The sequence below is a fragment of the Lynx rufus genome, unplaced genomic scaffold (genome assembly GCF_022079265.1).
Source record: "Lynx rufus isolate CCGP_SWC_20201006 ecotype Redwood Valley unplaced genomic scaffold, mLynRuf1.p SCAF_4, whole genome shotgun sequence".
Lineage (NCBI taxonomy): Eukaryota > Metazoa > Chordata > Mammalia > Carnivora > Felidae > Lynx > Lynx rufus.
Window position 1 is genome coordinate 57,986,608 of NW_025814856.1, and position 23,680 is coordinate 58,010,287.

General features: G+C 54.7%; 1 protein-coding gene across 6 annotated transcripts in view; it reads left to right on the top strand.

The window, feature by feature from the left end:
* The window catches only part of MGLL (monoglyceride lipase), a 250,118-nt gene extending 228,303 nt beyond the window's left edge, over positions 1-21,815 (top strand). For 5 of the 6 annotated variants that reach the window (XM_047094694.1, XM_047094693.1, XM_047094696.1 and 2 more), the window contains 4 exons: positions 370-459; positions 15,191-15,406; positions 18,721-18,877; positions 21,292-21,815. In XM_047094694.1, coding sequence (XP_046950650.1) covers positions 370-459; positions 15,191-15,406; positions 18,721-18,846 — 432 coding nt within the window. In that variant the 3' untranslated portion in view covers positions 18,847-18,877; positions 21,292-21,815. The remainder of the gene's footprint in view (positions 1-369; positions 460-15,190; positions 15,407-18,720; positions 18,878-21,291) is intronic. The other variant, XM_047094692.1, reaches the window with a different exon arrangement.
* The last annotated feature ends 1,865 nt before the right edge of the window (positions 21,816-23,680 follow it).

Below are 23,680 nucleotides of genomic sequence, written 5' to 3' on the forward strand. Positions count from 1 at the left end.
AGAGAAGGGACTCACGCAGAAGAACTCAGCTAGGCAGCTCCTGCAAAGAATTCAGAATTACAACGGGTGGATGACTGGGGAGGGCGACCGCACAGGATCCGGAGCAGGCAAAAATTAGACACGGCGTTCGTACCGTCAGCCATGGCGGCCCGCCTCCCGCCCTGCTCACCCACGGCGGATCCGAGCCAGACTAACTAGAGGCTGGCTGAATCAGAGCAGGAGCAGTCCTAGGGTGTTGAGCCTTGGGAAGCGAACCTGGCTGATGTTCAGCTTGGGCGTCCCTTTCCTTAATTTATCGTAAACTGTCCCGTGGGCAGAGCTGGGCACGGATCCCGCTGAGCTCACACCCTTGTTTTCCTTTCCCGCCAGGTCTTTGCTGCGAAAGTTCTCAACCTTGTCCTGCCAAACATGTCCCTGGGCCCAATCGACTCCAGCATGCTCTCTCGGAATAAGACGGAGGTGAGAGTGTTTCTGAAAACCTGGGGGGAGCCGAGGCTGGGGAGGGACTGAAGGCAGCAGCCCCTGGTTGGAAAAGCTGCGTTCTAGATCTGTCCGTGGCTTTCTGCCACCCTGTCACTGAGGCCCTTCATGAAATGATGGGGATATAGAGATGCGGGAGGTGCCATGTGGCATCAGGACTGGGTGGGAAAGGACAGGTGCTAGGGATACCTGAGCTATGCCCTGGACATAAGGAGCAAACCGGATGAAGTTGCGTGAATCAGCCAGGGCTCTTGTGGCTGCAAGTGACAGAAACCCAAAGCAAAGTGATTCAAGCAAAAAGAGGGATTTATTAATGAATGGAACTAAAGGCTTTCAGGCATGGCTGGATCCAGGGGCTCAGAAGTCTTGTTCACCGTCTGTGGCTCCCCAGCTCTTATATCCCCTAGTTTGGCTTCATTCCCAGGCAAACTTTCCCCAGGTGGAAGCAGAGGGGGCCACCAGCAGCTTTCCTAAGCAACTGCAGCAGAAAGATAGACCGTTGCAAAGCCAACAAACGTGTCAGGGCTGATTGTTATTGGCTGACTGTCCAGCAAAAGGGGTGGGTCAACCCCACCCAACTTCACGGACTCCGCACAGAGAAGGGCAATTTCTGGGGGGCCAATTGGGATGATGGTAGCAGATTGGATTCAGGCCAGGCCAAAAGTCATACGTCTGTGTGTTGGGAGGTGGGAGCTGGTGCAGGAGCTGAAGGGGGTTCAAGAGGAAGAGGGTTCCTGGTAGAGGTCACCGTGCCAGTAAAGTCCTCATTTGAAGGGAGGGCAGCCCATTTACTGTGGTTCAGCCACAACACAGAGGGCAGCAGGTGAGCAGCAAGGGGTAAACTGAGGTCAGATCATAAGGCACGTCGTGAACCCCTTCTCATGGGGGCCAACGCCCTGCCCGAAACACGTCACAGCCCCCCCAAGCAGGGCTGTGCTACTATTTTTAAAAGCAAAACCTGCCGAAAGAAGCCCAGGAAGAGGGGCGCCTGGGTGGCGCAGTCGGTTAAGCGTCCGACTTCAGCCAGGTCACGATCTCACGGTCCGTGAGTTCGAGCCCCGCGTCAGGCTCTGGGCTGATGGCTCGGAGCCTGGAGCCTGTTTCCGATTCTGTGTCTCCCTCTCTCTCTGCCCCTCCCCCGTTCATGCTCTGTCTCTCTCTGTCCCAAAAATAAATAAACGTTAAAAAAAAAAAAAAAAAAAAAAAAAAAAAAGAAGCCCAGGAAGAAAAGGTAAGGTGGCCTTGAGAGACAGGGGCTGGGGGTTATGCCATCTGGTTGATGTCACCACCTCTGGGACCAGGCACCGAGGTCAGCAGGGACAAAAGGTCAAGGTCAACTCACGTGCCTGAGATACCGGGCCAGAGTGTAGTCCAAAACCCCAGAGATTTGGGTTAGTCTATTAAGGTTCAGCGAGCTGGCTCACTTCCCAGGTAGCTAAAGCCCAGCACCTTGCACCCTGCTTTTGATTGGGCCCTTGTGTTGTGTGCCAGGCCGGTGCTATGTGCCCTTCCAGCCGCACGGCAGCCCCATGTTGCAGATGAGCCGACTGGGACTGGGCAGGTTCAGAGGATTTGCCTGGGCCCACCCACTGGAGGGGCTGGCCTGAGAGCTTAGGTGGGTGTGGTCCCCAGCCTGCTCTGTCAGTGGGGGCAAGGACCCCTGTGGCTTATAGCCCGTGGACAGCAGGCAACCCTGGGCATCTGAAAGATACTGGAATTGTCTTCAGGATTAAGCAAATCATTTTACCACTCTTCTGCCTAGTTTCCCCTCTTGCCTTAGGAATTTGAAATCCTGGGATCATCGGCTCCCCGAGGACCCTGGAAAATAGAGCAGGGTGCTGTGGTATTCCAGTGGCTGTTCCTGAGACCTGAGCACCCAGACTCTAGTGTCATTATTAAATGTGACCTGCTGGCCCTCTCAGCCACTCAGAGGGTATGACTAATTGGAAACACTCTGTAATGTGTGGGAGGGAGAACTCTTGATCAAGAGTCTGGCTCCCGGGCCTCTGAGGGCCACCTGTTTATGAATGACACCAGTGAGAGACCCTAGGTGGTAGGGATGGGGAGGTACCTGTAGGATGTCATGGGGGTCCCATCCACCCAAGTTATCCACATTCCTTGGAAATTTTTAGTCTAATTTTTAAAATGCACAGTGCCCCCCAAAGCCACATTTTGGGGCCAGATTTGACCCACCAGGATCAAAGAGTATTTGAGTAAAGAAAATAAAATCTAGGGGCGCCTGGGTGGTCCCATCGGTTGGGTGTCCGACTTCGGCCCAGGTCATGATCCCACAGTTCGTGGGTTTAAGCCCTGCGTCGGGCTCTGTGCTGACAGCTCAGAGCCTGGAGCCTGTTTCAGATTCTGTGTCTCCCTCTCTCTCTGCCCCTTCCTTACTCACACTCTATCTCTCTCTGTCTCCCAAAAATAAATAAACATTGAAAAAAAAGTAAAAGAAAAAAAAAAAAAAAGAAAAGAAAATTTCAAAAGGCCAATCTATATAGTCAAAAGGCACCACCACTTTGGGACCCAGAAACACCAAAGTCAAACTCATGCTGCTTGGTTTAATCCTGATGTGCATGGGTGAGATCAACATTAACCCCATTTCACAGATAAGGAAACTGAGGCTCAGGGGTTACATAGGGGTCTAATTTGTCCAAAGTGGCACACCTCACCAGGGCCAGAGCTGAACCCATCTGATTCAGAAGCCCATGCCTGGCTGCTTCCTTCCAGCTACTATTTACAGTCACTAAGTTCTTTTTCCTGTTTTACAGTCACTGTGCCCACAGCCCGTGTGGGGGGCCACTGCCCTGTGTGCAGGATTCACTTTGTGAGGGGATCCGAGGGGGCAGGGGCTCCTCCATCAGCAGGCATCCCGAATAATGGCTCTGGCTTGAATGTGCATTCTCTAGCAAAACCAATTATCTTTGCCTCTGCTGTGCTAGTACAACAATGAGAGACAGAGAGAAAGAGAGAGAGAGGGGACGCCCCCTTTGACATCTTTGAGATGAAACATCCAGGTGCAAATCCAAATTGTTTATCTTACCACCTGAAGGTACTTGGGCAAAAAAAGGAAGGGAAAAAAAAAAAGATAACGAAGTGATTCCGAACCCTCTTTGTGATTCCGAACCTTCTTTGTTTAAAAGTGGTAAATTTCGGAGCTTCTATCTCATTTTTGAAATAGTGGAAAATTCCATTGAAGGCCTTACAAAAGCCGTGAGTCGGGTGTGAACGTGGAGCCGGCACCCCTCATTTCTCAGGTTTCTGACCACTCAGACAAGAGAGGTGATTCTTTTTTTTTTTTTAAACGTTTTAATTATTTTTGAGACAGAGAGAGACAGAGCTTGAATGGGGGAGGGTCAGAGAGAGAGGGAGACACAGAATCTGAAACAGGCTCCGGGCTCTGAGCTGTCAGCACAGAGCCCGACGCAGGGCTCGAACTCGCGGACCGAGAGATCATGACCTGAGCTGAAGTCGGACGCTTAACCGGCTGAGCCACCCAGGTGCCCCAGAGAGAGGTGATTCTTTAGAAACGCGGAAACATTTCCCTGCTGGGAAGCCTCCCAGGAAGGCAGGATGGTGGTCAGCCTGAAAGCTGGACTCCAGTTGGAATAAACAAGGAGCGAGCGGTTCCATTCCTCGGTGCAGAGAACCAGTCCCTCTGCTTGTCGCCACTCAGAGGCTCTCTTTGAACATTCTGCTGAGCCTTAAAAATAGCAACGCCCAGGGGGAAAATGTGTTCAGAAAAGGCACCTCCTCGGATCTAACATCAGGGTGTCTTCAGGCACATCTTTAGCTAAGATATTTCCCATGGAACCCCGCGGCTCTAAAAGCCCCAGAAAGAAAAGAAACGTTGGCCTGACAAGCTTACTATAAAGCAGGACCCGGTGGAAGGAACCACGGGATCTGGGAAGATTTGGAAGTCTGTCTCTGGGGAAGCAGGCTGGCTCTGTCGTTGGAATGTCAAAAGCACGGTGTTTGTGTGGGTTTTGCCCACCCAGGCCCGTTAGCATGACACCCCTCGCGAACCAACATCCCTCAAGGCCACCAGCCCACGGAGGCACGTTCTCCCAGCGCGTGCAAAGCCTTCTGGGAATGAAGGCCGAAAATGCCTCGTGTTGTCTCGATACTGGCCAGTGTGTGACTGTCGTACCCTTCTTCTGTGTCAGACGCCCTAGCCCTTCTGTCCGGCCACATCTCCCGGAAGTCAGTCTTCTTACCGGTATTTGCATTTGTGGAAACTTGGGCCCAGAGAGGGTGAGTCACTTACCCAAGGACACGCAGCCACTAAGTAAGGGTTTGAGCCCAGATCGCTCTACTCTGAGCCAAGTGCCCTTGGCACTAAATTCCTGAGAACAAAGAAGTTGCCACTTGGGCATTTTTTATGTTTGTCTACATGGTTAGCATCCTTGGTCAGAACACTGGAGTGCTGCCATATATATTCATCATTCCGCCCTCAACAGTGGGTTCTTCAGAATGTGATGAATCCCTCCCACTCTGAGAAGCCTTGAATGTTCTAAATAGTTCTCAGGCCAAAGGCACTGGGGCAAGAGGTGAAGAGGGGAGGTGGCCGATGATCTCCTCACACCCTCGAGCCCCCGACCGCCCCTCCCCCCCCCCCCCCGACTGCACAGAGACAGAACGCACCGCTTTTTCTGAGCTCCGTCCTTCAGCCTGTGAACTGGTGGAGACTGGGAAAAAGCAGTGGCTGCAATTCCGAGCATACCCTCAAGGCGGGGCATCCGCTGTTTGTACACAGAGGCCATGTGTCTTCTGAACTAAGTCTGTTTTCTCGCAACGTGCTGGCTGCCCTCGGAGCGCATCCTGGCGAGTTGGCAGTCACGCCGGCAGAGCCAGATGGTGAGATCCAGGCGCCCAGAGAGCTGTGGGGAGTGACCAGCTCTCTTCCTGTCTTTCCTCCAGGTGGGCGCCTCTCCAGACCCCCACCCAGCACTTCAGAGGCGCCCAGCGCTGAGGATGAGGCTCCCCAGCTCTTCTTGTCTGCACGCTTCCCACCCCCGCCCGCAGGGAGGCTGTATCTGCCGTGGCCCTCCGGAAGGCTCCTGCCAGGCCTTGGAAAGCTCGGCCATCCCTGAGGCTTTTGACTAATTGTAACCACAGCTAAAGATAGGCCTCAGCCTCCCACTCTGTCCCCAGGACACAGCCTCCCACAGAAATCCCCTCTGAGAACCGGTTATTAACTTTCCAGTGTGCCCAGTTTGGTCAGCCAATTTTATTTTGTGACTCCCATCACTCCTAGCTTACATTCCCCACAGACGACTTGTCTATTTGAAGCAGCTAAGAATTTACTGGTGCCTTAAAAAAAAAAACAACCACAAGAGGCCATTAGAATGTCTTTTGGCATGTCTAGCTCCATATGGGGGCAGCCAGCACGGAGCACGACGATGTGACTACCTTGGTCTTGTGCCCTGCCCACGAGGGGTCCGCTGACCTGCCCCCTGCCCCCTCCCCTGCCCCCTCGAATGTTTCTTGCTCACAGCCCTCCTCCCGCTGCGGACTCTCGCAGCCCTGAGCACACAAGCCGGCGGACTTCCTGAAGCCGGCGGACTCTCCAGACTGCCAGGGGTCGTCACAGCTGCCAGCCAGATCCGAGACCTTGACGCGTTCTCCCTGCCCTGCAGCGTCACATCATCCAAGAAGAAAGAAGCCACCAGCTTGGCTGGGTTCCCATGGGAATACCACCTGGGCCAAATGCGCTCAAAGACACCATCGGTCACCTCGAAGCCACCCGGGAGCTAGGATTTGGACCCCCACTTACAGGATCAGAGGGACGTGTGTCTCCTACTGGCAAAGGGAAACCAAAGAACCTGAAAACTGGGATTGTGGGGAAAGGAGCTTTCTCCTCCGATTTTAATTATGGAGAATTTCAAACCTACAGGAAAGTGGACAATAACAGCACAACACAGTCCCACGTACGCTTCCCCGTGATTCACCAAATGGGAAATGTTACGCCATACTTTTTTCATCTGTGCTTACATATGGAAATAGCAATATGGATGTGTAGCTTAAGTCTTTTCCAATTTATTGCGGTAATATACACGGAAGATAAAACCTACCATCTTTTTTTTTTCAATATATGAAATTCATTGTCCAATTGGTTTCCATACAACACCCAGTGCTCATCCCAAAAGGTGCCCTCCTCAATACCCATCACCCACCCTCCCCTCCCTCCCACCCCCCATCAACCCTCAGTTTGTTCTCAGTTTTTAAGAGTCTCTTATGCTTTGGCTCTCTTCCATTCTAACCGCTTTTTTTTTTTCCTTCCCCTCCCCCATGGGTTTCTGTTAAGTTTCTCAGTATCCACATGAGAGTGAAACCATATGGTATCTGTCTTTCTCTGTATGGCTTATTTCACTTAGCATCACACTCTCCAGTTCCATCCACGTTGCTACAAAGGGCCATATTTCATTCTTTCTCATTGCCACGTGGTACTCCATTGTGTATATAAACCACAATTTCTTTCCCCATTCATCAGTTGATGGACATTTAGGCTCTTTCCATAATTTGGCTGTTGTTGAGAGTGCTGCTATAAACATTGGGGTACAAGTGCCCCTATGCATCAGTACTCCTGTATCCCTTGGGTAAATTCCTAGCAGTGCTACTGCTGGGTCATAGGGTAGGTCTATTTTTAATTTTTTGAGGAACCTCCACACTGTTTTCCAGAGCAGCTGCACCAATTTGCATTCCCACCAACAGTGCAAGAGGGTTCCCGTTTCTCCACATCCTCTCCAACATCTATATCTCCTGACTTGTTCATTTTGGCCACTCTGACTGGTGTGAGGTGATATCTGAGTGTGGTTTTGATTTGTATTTCCCTGATGAGGAGCGACGTTGAGCATCTTTTTATGTGCCTGTTGGCCATCCGGATGTCTTCTTTAGAGAAGTGTCTATTCATGTTTTCTGCCCATTTCTTCACTGGGTTATTTGTTTTTCGGGTGTGGAGTTTGGTGAGCTCTTTATAGATTTTGGATACTAGCCCTTTGTCCGATGTGTCATTTGCAAATGTCTTTTCCCATTCCGTTGGTTGCCTTTTAGTTTTGTTGGTTGTTTGCTGCACAGAAGCTTTTTATCTTCATAAGGTCCCAGTAATTCATTTTTTAAAACCTACCATCTTAACCATTTTTAAACGTAGGGCTTGGTGGCCTTAAGCATGCTCACCGTGTTGCACAGTCGTCCCCGCCACCCGTCTCCAAAGCTTCTTCATCTGCCCAAACTGAAACTGTGTCCCGACTAAATAATAACGCTCTGCTCCCCGTCGCCTCCAGCCCCTGGCACCCAGCGTCCCCCTTTCTGTCACTATGAATTGGACTCTTCTAGGGACCTCATACGAGTGTGATCATACAGTATTTGTCCTTTTGTAACCGGCTCATTTCACTGACCCGTGTCCTCAAGGTTCATCCCTGTTGCAGCCTGTGTCAGACTTTCCTTCCTTTAGAAGACTGGATGCTATTCCATGGCATGGATAGACCACATTTTGTTCATGCATCCATCTGTCAACGGACACCCAGGCTGCGTCTACCTCTTGGCTGTTGTGAATGAGACTGCTGTGAACATGCGTGTGCAACTATCTCTTCAAGACCCTGCTTTTGGTACTTTTGGGTTTACACCCAAAAGGGTTTGCATTTCTCTAATGACCAGTGGTGCTGAGCACCTTTTCATGCGTTTACTGGCCATTTGTATATCTTCCTGGGAGAAGTGTCCATTCACGTTACTTTTTCCATTTTTTCAATCAGATGTTTTGGGTGGCATTGTTGTTGCATCGTGGGAGCTCTTTGTATATTCTAGCCATGAACCGTTTGTCAGTATGTGATTTGCAAGTATATTCTCCCATTCTGTGGGTTGCCTTTCTATGTTGATAGTGTTCTTTGATGCACAAAAGGTTTTCATTTTGATGTAGTCCAAATTCCCTACTTTTTTCTTTCGTTGCCTGTGCATCTGGCGTCATGTTCAAGAAGTCATTGCCCAACCCAGGGTGGTGAAGTAGGTACATTGTTTTGGCTGAACCATTTGAAAGTTAAGTTGCAGGCACCCGGGACCCTAAACTCCTCAATACTTCAGTGTGTGTTGCCCAAGAGGAAGGAACCAGAATGAGGACATTCACACATGGCCCCATGCTGTCGTCACGCTTTGGAAAAGTATCAGTAATTCCCTGTCTTCATTCTCTATCTAATCTGCATTTTGGTTTCCTTAGTTGCCACCAACTTTTTAAGACTTGCGGTGACGGGATCTTGCTGTTTGTGACCTGCCATGACGGAGGTGGTCCTGTAAGATCCCTGTAATTCTTTCTTGTTTCTCTCACTTCGTATTCAATCCCTGGGCCTGTGAAAAGGTGGCTGTGGCCAATGTGACTGCGTGGAGAGTACAGCGGCTGCTTTTCCCCTTCTTTTGGTGACCACTCAGGAGCCGTGTCTGGGTTCGGGGTCACAACTCAGGGAGCTCCACTCTGAAGGAGCCGGCAGGGTTGCCTGTCTGATTGTGAAGATCCTCGGCCCTCCAGAAGGAAGCCCCAGAACCTTGTGCTGGGTTTTTGCAATGTTCAGTGATGCTCAGTAATTCATACGCTCTTGATTCAGCGGTAACTCATACATGTAGGCTAATCCTGATTCATCCCGTGTCTATCCAGAATGGAACCACAGTGGCCTTATTTCTGATGGTTCTTGTCTGGCTCGAGAATTTCAGCCACCAAGGTTGGGCACGTCCTCCAACAGCCATAGCAGTGACTCGTGCCTCCTGACTTACCTTCAGTCAGCCGAGTTGGGGGGACTTTGTGCCGCATCAGGCAAGACCCTCATCTCCCCTCTGCCGTCCTGCAGGTGGCACGTTACACCAACAGGATTTCATGGAAGCCCCGCTTCGGGCCAGGCCCGGAAATACCCGATGAGCCACCCTGTCTTCTGGGGTCATGGCCACAGGGCAGAAAGGTGGTTCTGGAGAAGGACAAAGAGGCAGGCAGCAGGCTCGGTGGGAAGAGTCCGGACCCAGATCCCCGACTCTGTCTCCTCCTTTGTGCCACAACACGACCTTGGAAACCACACAGTGCCACTGATCCATCTTGGAGCGGGGTGGCAGGGGGGTGGGTTTGGCCGCAGCCTGGTGCCGTGTAGACACCATGCCGATGGGAGCTGTTGTTATCACATCAGCGAAAGTTGTGTCAAAGATACAGGAGCCCTGGAGGGAAGCGCCAGGTTCTCCAACAGTGCCTGGGCGCCTGTCAGTGGGAGGAAACATGTGAACTGGCCCTGAAGAGGGGCCCAGGGTTTGCCAGCAGACAAGAAGAGGGGCATGGGAAGGGGGATTCTGGAAACTGGAAATGTCAGGGGCAGCCCCAGGCTGTAGGTACAGAGGATGCCTGCCCAGAGGAAGGACAGGAACAGTGATGGCTCACAGTGCCCCCAGGGAGGGAGGCCTCCCGGAGCAAGGGGCAGTGAGCTGAGTGTGGGAAGAGAGGAGAGACTCTACAGGCATCCAGGCCCCAGGGACAGCTGGACAAGGCTCAACAAGAGAGGGCGCACGGAGAGGGGAGCTTGCATTGGCCGCGCCAGGCAAGCCTGCTTTCAGCGGGCCGTGTCTTCGGTTCAGGCCGATTCCTATGCTGAGTTCTCATTCGCCCTGAGGATATCCCATGAACCTGGCACTCATGAGAGCTGGCCTTCGTTGGGGGCGGGGGGCGCTCCTCTCCGGTGCCCAGCCCTTCTTTGTGACATGAAGCCTCTGAGCCTGGTGTCATTCCAGCTGTGAACAGCCCCTCTGCCAGCTGTGGGCCAGCGAGCCCGCTGCGGAGTTTCCCAGCTGCCGCCCAGTGTGCACCAGACCCCCAGAGCCTGAGTGCTGCTTCTCAGACTGGGTTAGAGGAAGGCTCACTCATCCATCCATCCATCCATCCATCCAGTGTCTACCAAGGGCCTCCCAGGGCCGGCCCCAAGGGCTGATGCTTGACTGCCGAGCCAGGCGCACGAACACCGGACTGCAGACCCCGGTGCGCGTGGGGCTGGTGGAGGGCCCCTAGCTTGAGAGCCTGGGGAGCCTGATGGAGTGAGGCCTGACCTGAGGCCCGAAAGCAGAACAGACCCTCAAGGAGACAAAGAGCACCCGGCTGGGAAAACACTTGAGACAGGAGATGGAAGCCAACATGCGTAGGACAGGATTTTCCCTCATCCAACTCTCTCCACAACAAACTGCCTCTCCTGCCATTCAAGGCAAAGGTGGGAAATGAAGAGATTGTCTCTGCAAAGGCCTGCCGGTTCGTTTTAGGGTCCCCACAGTTTCATAGCAATCCTTTGGGCAGAGTTGCTACGCACTGTCTCTCCAGTATGCCAGAGAAGGTGAGCTGATTTTCCTGTGAAGGAAATGGATGGATTAACAGAGACCTAAAGAATGGAGGAAGGAGGTGGGAGTCCCAGGATGGGTGGGCTAAAGCTCAGGTGGAAGCATGAGGCTTCCAGAGGAAAAGGAAGGGATTCGAGGGAAAGAGGGTGAAAAAGCTCCAGCTGTAGACACATCTGTAGGTACCTGAGGGGGAGCCTCAGGAGAGGAGGCCTGCTGGGCTGTATGTGTCTGTCATGTGGAATGACACCTGTGTGTCTGTGCCCAGAGGGCACCCCCTTGCCCTTTGGCAGTCCGCGAAGGATCACCTCGTTATCTGTCAGGCCCGGACGTTTCTGGTCCTCACCAGGGATCCAGCCCTTTCTTTTCTGGAAGGGCCACCTCCACAGCTCCTGGCCATCTAAGTGCACAAGACCCACCTTTACTTTCTCTTCTCTAGACAGGTAGCATAGCCTGGTGAGTGGTTCAGAATGCTAATGTGGAGCCCACCTGCCTACCTTCTTATCCTGGCTCCGCCCCTTAATTACTGTGTAACTTTGGGTGAGTCACACCGCCTCTCTGAGCTTCAGGCTCCTCACAGATAGAATAATACCAGTCCCTACAGAGGCTTCCTGAGAAGTTTCGATGAGCAAATATAAGTAGAGCACTTCATGTAGCACCCGGTACAGAGTTAAGGGCTCCATGTGTTAGTTATTTTTAGTATTATTCTAATTAAAAATGTAATTTTGCATTCCATCACAGAACAGATTTTCAAAAAAATAGGTCAAGAGCTTTGACTGGTGGGGTGGGGCCTAGATTTTGCTCAACCAAAGGTTCAAGAAAACTCCCAGCTGTGGATTGCAGCTATATTTACTGTGCTTTGGGGCAAAGTCTCTTCCCACAGAGAGACCTTGTGCGGAAGTCAGGAGCCCCAGTTGGCATGTTCCTGGCTGTCCAGTTCAACCTTGCTGACGGCCCTGAGAGCCTCAGAAAACCGTGAAGTACTTGACAATTGCTAAAACACACACAGGAGGCCAGGAACATATTCACAGCTTATGAAACTTACAACCCAAAAGGAATTTCAAGGTCCTCCCTGTGGGGAAACTGAAGCCCAGGAAGGAGAAGGGCCTCGCCCAAGATCACACAGCTAGGAGATGTCAGGGCTGGGTGGCCCTCACTCCTCTGGTCTTTCTTATATTGGTCAGTCAACTACCCCAACCAAGAAGGACTTCAAGTCTCAGCGAGTGGAGGTGTCCCCAGAAGTCAGTCATCTGGAACAAAAATTCAGTCACTTGGTCCCAGATCCACAGCTTCTGTCTGGCAGGTCCCCAGCGGACACTGTCCTCCACTGGCAGGACCAGCTGTGGTCCAACAAATGGAGGGAGCTGGGCGTGAGAGATAGTACCAAAGACTGGATCTTTGTTATGTGTTTTTAATCATACTTTTTATTTGAAGATAACTGTGATTCACACAGACTTGTGACAGATAATACAGAGGGATCCCATGTACCCTTCCTCAGTTCCCCCAGTGATGACATCTTGCAAATCTGTAGGACAGTAACTCAACCAGCATACTGACACTGATACAGTCGAGCCCCAGAATCCCTCCACGTCCGCTTCCCTCCCACCTCATCCCTCCCGAACCACTAATCCGTTCTCTCGTTTTTGTCATTTTGAGAACGTCATGGAAATGTAATCATACATCTTTTGGGACTGACCTTGTGGTCTCCGGTTTTGAATGGGCTAGTTCTGCAGACCTGTGCTCCAGGCTCGGACCCGGCTGAGGAGGGAGAGCCCTGTCCATTCCTTCCTGGGGATGATAGGACACATTGCTACCCCCAAAGGAGGACTTTGGGCAGATTTAGATCTCAAGCTCTCAGAAAACAAAGGCTGCCATGACTGGGCCAGAATGGTTACTTGGAGGCAGGGTTGGGCCCTCTGAGCCTCAGCTTTCCACATGGCCCTCCTCTTCCTTCTTGGTCCCAGTTCCCCTCTGCCACTCGCCTTCCACCCTGGCCATGGTTTATACCAGGGCCTGCCCTTTCCCCAACACATCTGGTATGTCCTTCCCCAGGCCCGTAATAGATCATTGTGTAAACAGGGCCTACGTGATCCAGACGTGGAAAAAGGAAGCCAAGAGCCAAGAGCAGGAAGCCACTTGATTGTCAGAGCAATTAAACCCAGGAGCAAACTCCTTAAGGGCCTTCACGTGCCCAGGGTGATCTGGGTCAGCAGGGCAAAGTGTCAAGCCGCTTCAGGAGGGGGGGTGGTCTAACGGGCTCGGGCCCTGTACTCTCGCAAGGACACAACCAGGGCCCTGGCAGCGTGGAATGGAGTGCTGTCAGCCCGGGGCCCGCCAGCCTGCCCAGACCAGACCACAACAACAGGGTTAACAGGAGAGAGGCTTGTTTCCCTGCACAGTGACTTCTCAGGGCTAACGGCATCCATTTTTTTCTCTTTCCAAGGGGCAGCCCTTGTCCCTGTGGCATCACCTGTCTCTGTACTCCACCCGTGTCTGCCCTGGCAGGTGGGAGGGGCAAGGGTAGGATAAACCTTTCCTTGACCAGAAAGTGCACACTCCCTCCCTACAAGGCTACAAGGGAGGCTGGGAAATGTAGTCTTTATTCTGGGTGGTAGTGTTCCAAACTGCGCATCCAGGGCTCTATAGGGGAAAACAGGAATTGGGTAACTCGTGACAGCCACCTCCTCTGCAAAACAGGGGTAATGAGAGCCATTCCTCATGCAGTGTGTTTACGAAGGTCATGAAGGTTGAATGGGTTGAACGCTCAGGGCCAAACTCGCAGGAGAGTTCAGGAATGAATGTTGGCTACCCTCATTTCTTTTTCCCAAACGAGATCCTGCTCGTGACACCCCGGCCCCACGCTGAGCACAAAGTACGTGTCCGGTCAGAGGTGCTGCAGTTGCCTTTGTATTTGTTGGCATCAGTTTACGACAGACTTTAAGCCCAGGCCTCTCTGGGGGGCCCCACAGCCCTCTCCCCAAACACGCCTCCATGCAGACCCCGAATGCTCTCCCGCTGTGGCCATGCGGTCAAGCCAGAAACTGCCTGTGCCCTGTCCTGGCCAGTCTCTCATCCTCTCAGCCCCCAAGCAGATGGCCTGGCCCTGCAGGAGTCAACACCAGCTCAGCTGCAGGAAGTGGTTAATCCATCTCGCGTGGCTTTTCACAAATGGTCTGGTGTGCCATGCTCAGTCCCCAGCATGGGATCACTCCAGGGATGGCAGGGGCGACCCGAGACAGCCTATCCCTTCTCGGCCCGGATCCAGGATTCTGGCGGAGGCCCTGTAGGGGGTGGTGAAGAAGGGGAGATGTAGCCCCCACACCTGGAGGGTCAGAGTCAGAGCGCAGTGGATTCTCTGGTGGCCTCGCGAGCATCTCTTCCCGGAAGCTTCATCCCTGTGGCTTCTCTGCTCCCTCACCCAGTCCTGACACCACAGGGCACTTCTCCAACTGGCTAAGTACCCACTGGCAAGGATGAGGAAACTGAGCGGAGGGGCGTTGTGGTCTCACACCTTCCCACATGGGCCTCAGAGAGTTCTAGAAACTTGTTACCCAGATTCTGTGGGGCAGATGCCCCACCTCGGGCCAGAGTGAGCAGGCACCCTCAGAGGCAGAGGAGTCCAGCCAGAAGGTAGGGAGAGCAGGACAGGGTGCCAGGGCAGCCCCACCAACGGCTGGGTGGACCTCCACGTCAGACCCGCCTCTAGGCACATCCCGTGAAGGGGCAGATACGGCTGAGGGTGCAGGTGTGGTGACAGGCTCCTTGTCAGGGTGGCGGGCGACCTCTGCGGCCCAGACCTGCCCCGGGCCTTGCTTCTCCCGAAGTTGAGGGGGCAGTGCCCTGCCAAGGGCCTTCGGCACCCCTCGCAGCAGCCCCAGGCCTTCCAGCAGAGCCCCTCCTACCCCCGCACTCAGCGTGTGCTCCTCACCCACGCCCACCAGGCAGACAGAATTCCAGGTGGACAGACTTAGAAAAAACAGAATCCACGCAGATCAACGCCAAAACCTCTTCAGAGCTACTCCTGACTGAAATCATCAAAGCAAACGATATGATGCTGCTTACATCTTTTTGGTGACAAATCGATGCTTGAAACTGTCCATGGGCACGGGTATGAGTGCGGCATGCAGCAGAGCCTGGAAGGAGGGGCGCCAAAAGTAGTGCAGGTCGGCCTTCTGGAAGGGCTGGCCCTGCTCCTGGCTCTCGCTCGGCACCCACAGCCCAGAGGAGCGGACGTGACCCGAATCAGCCGTTCAGGCCAGAGCAGGAGGAAAGCTCCCAGGAAACAGGTCCGGGCCCCTGGACTGGAAGCCACCTGCCCACCATTTCATAGATCTCTCTCTCTCTCTGTCTTTCTCTCTCTTTCCTGCAGGTCGACATTTATAATGCGGACCCCCTCATCTGCCGGGCGGGACTGAAGGTGTGCTTCGGCAACCAGCTGCTCAATGCCGTCACGCGGGTGGAGCGGGCCCTCCCCAAGCTGACCTTGCCCTTCCTGCTGCTCCAGGGCTCTGCCGACCGCCTTTGTGACAGCAAAGGGGCCTACCTGGTCATGGAGTCCTCCAAGAGCCAGGACAAGACACTCAAGGTGAGCAGCTGCCCCCCACGTCCCCAAGACAGAGGGAAGGTGGCGTCCCTTGGGCCCCCCCGGGGGAACAAGTACCAGGGATGCCAGGCATCTATTAATTCTGAGCAAGTGCGCAAGCCATGAGCTGATTGTTCACATGAACGAGCTTGAGAGGAAGAAGGAGAGAGCACTGAGTTGTCGCAGTCAAGAAGAGAACCGCAACCGGGCATGGAGCAGAAAGAGGTCTCCCGAGAGAATGCCCTCGGCTTGGCCGCGACAGAGGGCCAAGGGCGTGTGTTCTGCCTGGCCTCCCTACGTGTTGGCCTTACGCACCAGCAGCAACAGCCTCAGCCCGGCTGCCGCCCCCGGGGGCTCTGAGCGCAAAGGTGCAGGAGGCCTGGTGGGATCTGGTCTGCAAGGGAACCCTCAAGAGCGTGTCCCGCAGAGGGGACAGCACCTGTGGTGTAGCCACGTGGCACATCACACCCGATAGACTGCAGAGGACTAACTCAGAGCACCTTTCAAGATGGCAGATGTAGTTGTGGGGTTGAGAGGGGCCCATTTTGTTTGCCTGATGGAACCGGGCAGAGCCCCAGGTGGAGGAACACCTACTGTACACCCATCAAGCGACAGCTGACCCTGAAGGTGGCGCTCTGCGGCTGGTTAGGCAGACACACCCCTACGGTGCAGCGCATTCCCCAACAGACGTGTCCTTGACCGTGCCACCACAGCCTGAGCAACCGAGTGCAGGGGCCCTGCGTCCAGGGCCATTTCTTGCTCAGTGTAAGGAGAGCAGGCAAAGTCACACAGAGTCTACACCTACTGAGTGGCAGAGTCGGGATTCAAACTCATGTCCTCTGACAGAGCCCCTGCCGCTCTCCACCACGCACCTCGCTAACAAAGACGCTTCCATCCCTGCCAACCATCAAGTGCTCCCCCTGCAGCAGTACGAAGAACAGACCCCGGCCCACACCAACACCAGATGCAGACTTGTGGATGAAGAACAAGAAGGAGAGCGGGGAGAGGAAAGCTGGCTGTGTTAGTGCCAGAGGGCATGAAAACTCCGGTGGACCTGGCAGCCTGGGTGGGAACCTCCCGTGTGGCACACCCCAGCCCCAAGAAGACCACTCAGTTATGCATTCACCCCCCTCTCATCCGTGTCTTCTTTAATTCACATACTCATTGGGCACCTACTCTGTGCCAGGCCCGGGGTCCAGACAGGCAGAGTCCGACTCCCATGTGGCCCGCGTCCTAGCCAGATGAGCACTAAGCAGAAACGCGACCAGGATGATGATGCAGGGGGTCGGTGCCAGGGGTGGGCTGGCCGACCAGAGGGACGGTGAAGCCCCTGCTTCAGATGGGGCGCACAGGGAGAGTGGTGGAAGAATGTTCTAGAACGAGGGACAGCACACCAAGACCCCAGGTTGGAAAGATCGGGCTGTGTGCAAGCAGCCAGCAGGGGGCGGTGTGAGCCGAGCAAGGGAGTGGTGGCCCGCGTACCCAGAGTCGGGACTTTTTCTCTGGGCTGCATGAAGATTCACCTGAGCATCTGGAGCTGGAGAGTGACATGTGCTGATTTCAGTTCTCCAGGAGTCCTCACAGCTGCCACGTGGAGGCAAGACTGGAGGCCAGAGACAGGCTGGGAGGAAGCAGGGCAAGCCCTGGGCTGTGGGCTTGCACCAGGGAGGAGACACGGCTCCCAGTTGTGAGACACTGGGACAGAGGTGTGGGGAATATCCAGAATTCCATTTTGAGCCACCTGTTAGAGGGTCCCGTTAGAAATTCGGAAAAAGAAAGGAAAGCAGGGTCTCCAAAAGGTGCTCACCACCCGTGCTCATGGAGGCATTCTTCACCACAGCCAAGCAGTAGAAGCAACCCAGACGTCCATCGATGGATGAGTGGATACATCAAATGTGGTCTAGACCAGTGATGGAATATTATTCAGCCTTAAAAAGGAAGGCAGTTCTGACTCATGCTACAACGTGATGAACCTTGGGGACATTATGCTCAGTGAAATTAGCCAATTGCAGAAGCAAAAACACCGTATGATTCCACTTTCGTGAAGCATCTAAAGGAGTCAAAAACCGTAGAAATAGAAAGTAGAATGGTGGTTGCCCAGAGCCGGGGGAAGGAGGAGAGGGAATTTAATGGGAGTTTCAGTTTCGCAAGGTGAAAAAGTTCTAGAGATCTGTTGCACAACCGTGTGAAAATACTTAACACTCCTGAGCTGTACACTTAAAAATGATGAAGGTGGTAAATTTTATGTGATCTTTTTTGTTTTTTTTTTTTACCACGGTTGAAAAAAAAAAAAAAAAGAAATTTGGAGATGTCTATTGGCAGTCCTACAAATAGGCAGTCTGATATACGCATCTAGAGTTCAGAGAGAGATCTGGCTGGAGATTTAATTCCTGAGTCACCAGCACAGGAGTGGTTTTAAAACCACGAGACCGGACAGGGCTACTCCAAGGAAGGACAAGGAGACCCACGGCCACGCCCATGGGCCCTGCCAGCATGCAAAGGTCAGCAGGGCCGTGGGTACAGCCTAGACTGAGAAGGGGCTGGTGGCAAGACAGGAAGAAGACCGTGAGGGCGGAAAGCCGTGCAAACCACAAGAGGAGAGTGTTTCTAGAGAGGTCACACTGGTCAACTTTTGAATGAGCTGAGAAGTCAGATCACACGAGAGCAAAAAGCGTTTCCTGGCTACTGCTAGGGGAAGGTCATGGGAGGGGGTGCCAAGAACACACGCTGAGGGCTGGTGGGAGTGAAAGTCAGGTTGGAATACACTGAGCACCAGACGGAAGGCAAGGATGTGTAGACAGTGAGTGGAACTCACCCTTTCGAGATGGAGGCCCAGATGGGTCCATAGCTAGAGAGAGAAGTAGAGGCAAGGGAGGGTGTGCGTGAGGAAAGGCATGCTAGAACATGTTGGGACATTTTATTTTTTTTAATTTTTTTTAATGTTTTTTATTTTTGAAGGAGAGAGAGACCGAGTGTGAGGGGGGAGGGGTACAGAGAGAGAGGGAGACACAGAGTCTGAAATGGGCTCCAGGCTCTGGGCTGTCAGCACAGAGCCCGACGCGGGGCTTGAACCCACAAACCACGAGATCATGACCTAAGCCGAAGTCGGACGCTCAACCAACTGAGCCACCCAGGCGCCCCTAGAACACGTTGGGACATTTTAATTTATTTGAGCTGTCCTCTGATCGAAAGACAACAACAGCATAAAGAGGGGAGTCCTCGACGCATGGGGAGAGAGCCCGGAGCACCCGCTGGCTCCTCCCTGCCTGTACCTGTCCCTTCCTGTGGCCTTGACTTCCTGTCTCTCCCAATTGCAGATTTACGAAGGTGCCTACCACGTTCTCCACAAAGAGCTTCCAGAAGTAACCAACTCCGTCTTCCACGAAATAAACATGTGGGTCTCCCAAAGGACAGCAGCCGCGGGAAAGCGGTCCCCGCTCTGAGCGAACTGGCTGCGTGACCTGCCCACAGCCGGTGGGTCGGGGAAGTGGGCAGAGGAAGGGCAGAAGCTGGCTTGTCAGATGTGGCTTGCAGGGGGCAGGGGTGGGGATCACAAATCGGAGGGATCCCTGGCACAATTTACTTTAAAACAAGACATCCTTGTCATATATCAGGCTGTCTGTCACTGGATCTACATTAAGGGATAGACACTTCATGCACAGAGAAGGGCCACAGGCAAGTTTCCCAGGGAGAGAATGTGCTCAAATGTCCTTAAAACCAAGTGGAGCCTCTGCCCTGCCTCTCCCAGCCCCCACAAGGTTCCCAGGAATCCCTGGTGTTCCCCGGACACCTGACCGCAATAATCAGAGGAGTCTCCCCTCCTGCCCTCCCCTCCAGCCCCTACCCCAAGACCCTCCCCAGCTGGCCTCGCTCTGTGGCCTTTCTCTGGCCGTGGGACGAGGTGGCAGGCGTCACCTCCCCTGGGCAGTCTCACGTGCCCCCCGAGGCCCAGACAATGCCCAGGACTTCCTTGACATGAGGAGTCACCCATGACCCATGTCAGCTCCTCATCAGCCTGGAGCTGGACTTTGGGATGGGAGGAGGCTTGGCCTGGAAAGAGAATTTGGTCAGGAATCCCCTCCTTCCTGCCAGGGAGCCTGGCGTGCGCCCGCTGAGTGCTTTACATATTCGGGGGCCGCCTTCCCTCACGTGACTAATTTGACCTGACACTCAGAGAGGGAGTGTATTCAAGATGAAGCATCTAATATATACTGTATATTCTAAAGCAGAGACTCTTTGGGTGGGTGGGTGGGTGGGACCGAGGGGGGCTTGAAGCTATGGGAGCCTGATGCCCCCGCACAAGAGGGGGACAGGCTGGCGGGAGGGCCCTGGTTAAGGCGCTAAGGTGCAACCCCCGGAAAGCAGGGCCCTGGAGCGCCAGCAGTGGGCAGTTACGGGCCCATCCCTGGTCCGGGCCCACAGCCGCCCTGGGAGCCTCAGTGCTGGCGGCACAGCCACCTCTGGTGGCAGAACGAGAGAGTCCCGACTCGGTGGCCCTGCCCAGGACTGCAGGCCCCGGAGGCCACAGCGAGGCTGGCCCCGGGCGACCTTTCCCAGCAGAGGGCCCAGCAGCGCCTGACCTGCCTTTCTCAGGTGCCGACCCCCAAAGGCCCGCCCGTGGCCCTCACTCAGCGCCAGCAATAAACGGGGATCACCGCCCACTGCAGAGTACTTTCACTTTCAAGCGGGACTGCTGTTACCTCATGAGGCTCTTCGTCAACCAGGACCCCGGGTGGGGGTGGAACCATCGGGGGGCACCCACTCGGCCGCAGGGTACAATCCGGGGACCCCAAGGCCCCAGACGAGGCGGCCGCTCCCCTGCCAGGCCCTCTGACTTTGGAGACTGGGAGTTGGGGCTCCCGCCCCTCTTCCTTCGGCAGTGGGAACCGCTGCCTTTCACCCCCTGTTCTTCTGAGGCTTGGTCTGGGTGTCCGGAGCGGGGCATCCCTCGCGCTCTCCGTCCGGGGACCCTGACCCCACCACGGCGTAGCCAAGAGCGGGGCACCCTCCTCCGGTGGGCAGACCCCGACCCCCAGTTGAAAGTCATGCTCGCCCGGGGGCCGGGGTTTGTGCTCTCCTGCCCCTCCGGTGGGGAAGGGCATGGGCAGGGCCCACGTTCCCATGGAGGGAGGCTTTCATTGCCCTGTCTTCCTTCTCTGGCTTCTCTTCGGAGGAGAAAAATGTAAAAAATGCACTGAGAGAGAAGGTCAGCCCTGGCCTGTTCAAGCTGGGCCACTGGTGAGTGTTTCTGCTGCTCAGCGGAGAAGCAGAAACTCCCCCCGCAGACCCCCAAGCCTTGAGACGCCCCTGAACCCAGATCTGGAATTCTTGCCCGGAGCTGTGATAGCGCGGGTCACACAAAGTCCCCACGCCCTCCCATCCCCACGGCCTCTCCGAGAAGCGTGTGCCGGCCAGGCTATTTCCCAAGTTAAATATCAGGCATGTGGTTTGACCGGGAATCTTTTGGATGCATGAGTTTATTTATATGGAAGCTCTAACAGAGATTATACGAAAGCTCTAAATCAGTCACATTTGCATATCTGGTTAAAGACTCGCCTATATTAGAACAAAGAATTATTTGGAAGCAGGAGTGTCTCCCAATCTAGGAGGGGACGGGGACATTGACAGGCCACCCCACCTGCTGAATAGGAGCAGGGGTGGGAGCTGGACACCAGCTGTGTCTGGAGTCCCACGCGGGGCCACGCCAGTGCCACGTGCCCGCCTGTCCTGGGACAGCTGTGTGAGTCTTGAACTGAGTTCGTGCTCAGTGTTGACGGCTCCATGCTCCATGCTGACATTCGGAACTTCCAAGTCCTGCCTTCGCCACGACGAAGAGCTGGGTCTGGAAGGGAAGGAAGCTGGGTCACACGTGTCCCGGCCTCGAGCAGGTGGGAAGATGGATTCCGGAGCTGCGACGGGACGACCAGTCGGGACACTAGGCCCCAGCGCTGTTGTGGATGCAGCACCTTCCCCCTGTAACTCGGAGGTCACGCCGGTCCGTATGGAAATGGGTTTCATGGCTGACAGTCTTTCTGGGAACAGATGCCACCTGTAAGCAGGAAGAGGGGGGCGCTGCTCCTTTGCAGGGAGGGGGGTGGATGGTCCCCGGCCCTCCCATCCAGCTTCTGGGGGGCACGGGGGCTCGCAGTGAGAGCACTGAAGGAGGCCACAAAAACCCGCCTGCTCTGCTCCGCACCCGTGGCAAGGTCCCACGCTACGTTTTCTTTCTTTCACAAATCGCTAACATAACCCATTGGGGTCCCCGTGATTTTCTAAGCAGTTTACCAGTTACTGTCTGTGTTCAGCCGCATCCCTACCTGTGTACCGTTACTGGGGACTCGTGATCAGCTCAGAACTATCAAAGGAACCATGTACGCCACAGCTAATCCTAATAAACCGGATGTTTTCTGCATGGTGGTGCCGTCTGTCTGATCTGAGACTACTCCACTCCCTGTACGGGGAACAGCAGGCCCTCTGGCAAGGCGGTATTGCTGTCTGGGCTGAGCCGGTCATGTGATTCAAGCCGGCCTGTGGGGCCTTGATTTTCCCTTCTCCGTGCTTGGGGACCCGTGCCGGAGCAGACCACATGCGTGCTTTCTCCCAACTCCGCCGCCGCCCGTCCCAGCTCTGAACTCGCCGGCACAACCCCTCTCAGCTCTCCTGCTCTGCACACCCTCCTCCGCTTCGCGTCTGTCCCCTGGTCAGCTCCGTCTCAGGAGCAGGGCGACGGGCCACTTCCCTCTGGCCCCACTGCTGTCGCCTTCTATTCCCGCCAGGTGGCGACAGCACCCTTCTCAGGGGGTGGTGCCCTTTCAGTCTTCCCCACACGGTGGCCAGAGGGGGCGCTAGTGAGTCACAGGTGGCCCTTCTGGCTCATAACAGGCCCTGACTTCACCCTCTTCCTCCTGTGTCCACTGCCCCCCCCCCCCCCGCCCACACACACCAGCTTCCCTTGCTGGCCTTTGTGAGGCCTTTCCTTACCACCTGGTCTAACGCCAGCACACCTACCCTGGCTCCTTCCCGCCTTCCTTCTCCCCAGCACGTTATTGCCATCTGCCATGATCCGTGTTCTGCTTGACGCCTCAGTAACTGTCCCTCCACCAGAACTGAGCTGCAGGAGGGTGTGTCCTGCATTAGGCCTCTGGTCTCTAGGGGTCCCCGTTAAATACCTGTCCAATGAGGGAGGGAAGGCAGGCTGCAGCAGGCACCTGGGGCTGCCCCCAAAATGACAGAGGGCCACAAACCTGCCAGTCAGTCCAGTGCCTCCCAGCTGTGGGGCAGGAAAAGGGACAATGAGAGCACAGGGGACCAGCCCAGAGGCAGCCCTGCAGGAAAGCAGAAAGAGGAACAGGAGTGGGATGCACCGGTCCTGTGGCGAGGGGGCTCAGGGCAGGGCTTGGTGGGGGGAGCTCAGGTTGGCACCCACAGCAGCAGCCAACCAAGGCTAGTGTGATGAAGGGGTCCACCGGGGTGGGTGTAGCATCAGGACTAGCCACAGGGAGCCCTGACGGGGGAGAGGGGGGTGCCAGTGGAACACACTGCCTGGGGAGCAGGGTGCCCGTCAGGCTGTGGCCTCAGGTAGAGGACACGGCCATGATCAGAATGGAGGCTAGCAAGGAGGAGCAGCAGCCTGGCCTCTTTCTCCTCCCACCTTCCCCTCTCTCTGCCGGGGAAGCGTTGAGCATGTGGCCCTTGGTCCAAGGTGGCTGCTGCAGCTCCTGCCACTGCGTCCTCACTCCAGCCCACTGGAGGAGAAGAAAGGAAAGGGACAGGCATGCGCCTTTCAGGAAATAAATCAGAGACTGCGTTGTCTCAGATCACATCCAGAACCCGGTGGCTCAGCCACAGCCAAATTCATGGGAGGCTGGGAGGCGAGCCAGGTTGCCCTCCGAACAGGACAGGCTGGTATCAGGGGGAGACAGCTGGCTGTGCCCAAGAACCAAGCGTGTGCACTGAGGCTTGCAAGGATGGGATGCCCAGGGTCAGCATCTGCCAACAGGGGGGTGAGAATGAGCTAGAGGTGAGGCAGGGCCCCAACTAAGGCAGGCACAGTGTGGACACAGAAGGGCAGACTGAATCAGTGGCTACTGAAGAGGTAAAACCTACAAGGTTTTATGACCCTTGAGGGCCAAGGGATCCAGAGAGAACTAAGGAACGCAGGCACATCTCCAAAACGCTACAGATAAGCTTACAAAGGAGGCTCCACGTTGCTCCTGTTACATCTTCCAGGAGAGAACGGAAATTCACATCGGGTGAGCGGCCACTCCTGATGGGAGC